Genomic DNA, 3,974 nt, shown 5'->3' with positions numbered 1-3,974 from the left:
GTACACAATCAGTAGATGTGTTTTCTCCAGAGAATGTATAATGGATTTGGCTTTCAATTCAGAGGGTTAAATGTATAGCCGCTGTACTAACTCATCCCAAGAGACAGCTTAAATATATGGCTGAGATCCATTCTGTCCCTGTCCCTGAATCTAGTCTACTCAGGATACTACAGTTCTAAACATAGTTTTGTTCTATAGCAAGAAAAGGAGTAACATTACAGCAGGTCTTTGCAAGGGTGCCTTGGTTTCCTTTAGTCCTACAACCAATGAAAGTAACAATAAAAAGGCTGTATGTTCCATATACAGAAGTTTATTAAAACAAAGTATCACTACTTACTTTACTTCCTTAGTCTCCCTTGCTATATTCTGACAGAACATCCAGTCAAAAGCCTGGGGAAACACACAGCTAATATCCACAAAACCAGCAGTACCCTTGAAGCATGGGTTGCCAAAGTGGACAAGTCTGGGTTGCCTAGTCACTTCAAATCTTGAGTTTACCAGCACATCATTCTACCCAGGGTTTTGTGGCCTTTGGTACTCTATGATGTTCCAATATTACCTGTGGCAGCTCTGGAGAAGAAGATCAGTAGCTATCTGCGAAAGTGGCTAGGATTTACGAGGAGCCAAAACAGTGCTGCTCTATATGGGTCCACTAACACGGTTCAGCTGCCCTTTAGTGGCCTCTCAGAACAATTTGTGGTAACACAAACAAGAGAAGCAATGAAGTATCGAGATTCTAGGGACCCAAAGTAACTGCAGCTGACATTGAAATTTGCACTGGCAGAAAGTGGAGCACTGCCAGTGAGTTGCAGATGGCAGAGTTCCACTGTTGGAATGCTAGGCAACAGGGCGATCAAGTCTGGGCTACTTCCAGAGCTGCCAGATCAGTAAAGTAAAAAGAAAAGAGCAAAAAAATCTCCTCCAGGAAGTGGTGCGCACAGAGAAAGAGGAGGTGGGGCTCAGCCAGCAAGGAGCCTGGACAGGGTGGGAAAATATCCTGAAGAGAAGGATCACTTAGATTGATTTCTGGCATTTCTACCGCATCAGAGATGTTATCTAAGCTCTACTGTATATAACACCCTACCAAGTCTGGCAAACCTGCTCATATAGGGCAAGAGTGAGTGCCCTGTGCACTGGGAGAGGATCACTACAACATCTCCTTGGAAGCTGACCCAAAGCCCTGGCCAATGGACGCTATCGCTTGCGCCATGACCAGGTACTAAAGGCAGTTGCAGAAGCAGTCACCACAGCCAGAGTCCAGTAAACACCACCACAGGAAAAAAAACATCCCATTTCAAAAAGCTGGAGAGAAGCCTTATTCCCTTTCACAGAAAACACTGTGCCACCTGTCTGCAGCCCCAGACTGGCAGTTGAGACTGGATCTTGAGAAACAACTAAGGTTCCCTGATCACATCACACACACTACACTCTGCCCAGACTTGTTAGACTCAACCATGCAGGTGATCTTGTGGGAGTTGCCAAAGTTGCCAAATACCAAGAGCTGGTGAAGCAGTGTAGGAGCCGAGGCTGGCAGGCTCTCTGTGAGCCAAGGTAGGATGCTGGGGAGTCAATGCTGGGTGCTCAATTTGCAAAGCTCTGACTAGGCTGGGAGTTGGAGCTGCGAAGAGAGGGAGCCATCCGCACCATAACTGAAACTGTAGAGAAAGCTAACTTGTCCATATGGTGAGCATATAGTATATTCTCAGATGAAAATGCAGAGCAGGGTTTTCCCAGGGTCCACTATGTACTGTGCACCCAGGGGGGTGTATTAGTAAGCTATACTAATATGTAAATGTGCTGTATTTATATAGCGCTTTTCCAGTCTTAACAACTACTCAAAGCACTTTTTACATCTACAGGAAACATTCACCATTCACACACATTCATACACTGTGGCTGGGGCTGCCGTACAAGGTGCCACCTGCTCATCAGATAAACATTCATACATTCACACTCCGATGCGCAGCACCGGGGGCAACTCGGGGTTCAGTGTCTTGCCCAAGGACACTTCGACAATGACTGCAGGGGCGGGGATCGAACCACCAAACTTCCGATTGGCAGGCAACCACTCTACCACTGAGCCACAGCCGCCAATACTGTATGTAGTTATACAGAATGCCACTTAACACTACTTACTATCCTTTACAGTGTCCTCAGGAATGCAGTGTCTAGAAACACAAATACAAATGTTATAAACTGATATGTCTGTGTGGTTATTTCCCAGTGTAAATATACCTGATGGTACAGTGTTTCTGGTCATCCAAGAAAACCCAGTGGTAGGACACGGGAAGGGGGGAGCAGTTGGTGATGGAGATTGTTCTACGAGTCCTTGTGCAGTTGAGCACACAGCCAAAGTCCACTAAGGTGGAGGAGAAGTGGAGGTTAGGGAAGTGGACCTCAGCATGCAGCTCCACCGTCTCTTGCTGTGGGTGTCCTGGGTAGTGTACCTTAAGTAACTAAAGAAAAAAAAATGTCAAGGTAGGAAATGCATTCCTCCAAAATAGTTGATATTTCAGGTAAAAATTTCAATGGTGGAAGTATTTAAACAGTAAAGTAAAGTACCTTAAATTTGTACATAAAATACATTTATTCAATTTTATTTTAGCCTATTACAATATTGAAAATCACATATTTGCCTCAGAGGGATTTACAACCTGTACAAAAAAAGGTAGAAAACTCAAGGAGAGTAACTGAGGAGGTTATGATCTCTATCTTAATTTCTAAATTTGACAGGTGATATTAACATAATTTTGTATTGCATGTCTTTCTCTTTAATTATCCCTTTAATTATCTTGCAAATCCTATACAGGTCCAAAAACTCATGTTAGGAACCACTGCCATATTGGCTAAACCATAAAAAAAGGTCACAATATAAACTCAGATGAAAAAGCAATGCATCATTTAAGACATTTTAACTAACAAAATGTATCAGTTACCTCATCCATGACTCGTGACACCCGATCTTGACAGTAAGTTGGATTAAAGCCTACCCACAACTTCACCTGCCTCCCCTCACCTACAACCATGGACTGGAAAAGAGATACAATAAATACAGGTATTGAAGGAATCACTCTGACTTTGCAAAAGTTTGGATTACACATTTTTAGGTAAACTAATAAAGGCATTCTACACCCTTTTTCATTTTTTTTGTGAATCTGGTCTTGCATGCTTGAAGGAAAATTGAAATAATGTCCACTTTCTCTGGATATAATTTAGCACACTCATTAGCACTACATCCCACTACACTCAACAAAGTGATAACGCTGGATTGAAGTGATAGTCCCTCATTGCAAATTAAGTCTCTATACAATAAACAACATTTATTCTGAAAAATAATTTAAGAGCTGAAATTCTAAATTAGCAATCGTTGCTGGTTGGAGCACAGCTTTCCTCAAGGGTCTGTGTGTTCTCGTTGTGCCTGCCTTTGAGCAAGGCATTGGCCATTAATCTTTTAAAGTTAATTGTTGGGATAGAAGAAGCTCTGACAACAAGACAATTTGAATGAAGTAACAATTGGACAGAGATTGAAAAGAGAGAGGATGGTGGAATTATTAAAAAGACAAATAAAAAATGTGCAGAAAAGTTCACACGCTCACTAAACATTTAGGTTGTTTCAATGCACAATCTGTATTAAAATCAGTACTTGCCTGACTTTAGTATATGGTCACGTTTGTCATACACTGATTCCTAAACTTACTTTTACTTTTCTAATTTTTGGTATGAAGTCAGTGTTTTTATTTTTAAAGTCAAAATCTGTGATCTAAATATTAACAAACCCTCACTACCACAGAGCAAACACTACATAGGAAACTGATATTGCTCTCAAATTGTCTTTTTAATATATGAAACTAGCCAACAACTTTGATCAAGGGTTTTTTTAAGTAAAAAAAAACATTAATAATATCCTCAGATACTTTTACAAACAACACTGTGTTGGTAGAGGAGAAGAAGAAGAAGAAGAAGAAGAAGAAGAA

General features: G+C 41.1%; 1 protein-coding gene across 1 annotated transcript in view; it reads right to left on the bottom strand.

Moving 5' to 3' along the window:
- The window catches only part of LOC116693535 (hydrocephalus-inducing protein), a 109,106-nt gene that overhangs the window by 79,951 nt on the left and 25,181 nt on the right, over positions 1-3,974 (bottom strand). The window contains exons 16-17 of the mRNA XM_032522524.1: positions 2,937-3,029; positions 2,236-2,456 (exon numbers count right to left, since the gene is read on the bottom strand). Of these exons, the coding sequence (XP_032378415.1) occupies positions 2,236-2,456; positions 2,937-3,029 (314 nt within the window). The remainder of the gene's footprint in view (positions 1-2,235; positions 2,457-2,936; positions 3,030-3,974) is intronic.

This window comes from Etheostoma spectabile, chromosome 8 (genome assembly GCF_008692095.1).
Source record: "Etheostoma spectabile isolate EspeVRDwgs_2016 chromosome 8, UIUC_Espe_1.0, whole genome shotgun sequence".
In the NCBI taxonomy this organism is placed as follows: Eukaryota; Metazoa; Chordata; class Actinopteri; order Perciformes; family Percidae; genus Etheostoma; species Etheostoma spectabile.
The sequence above is the reverse complement of the archived record's forward strand: the minus strand, read 5'-3'. Positions and strand labels throughout refer to the sequence as shown.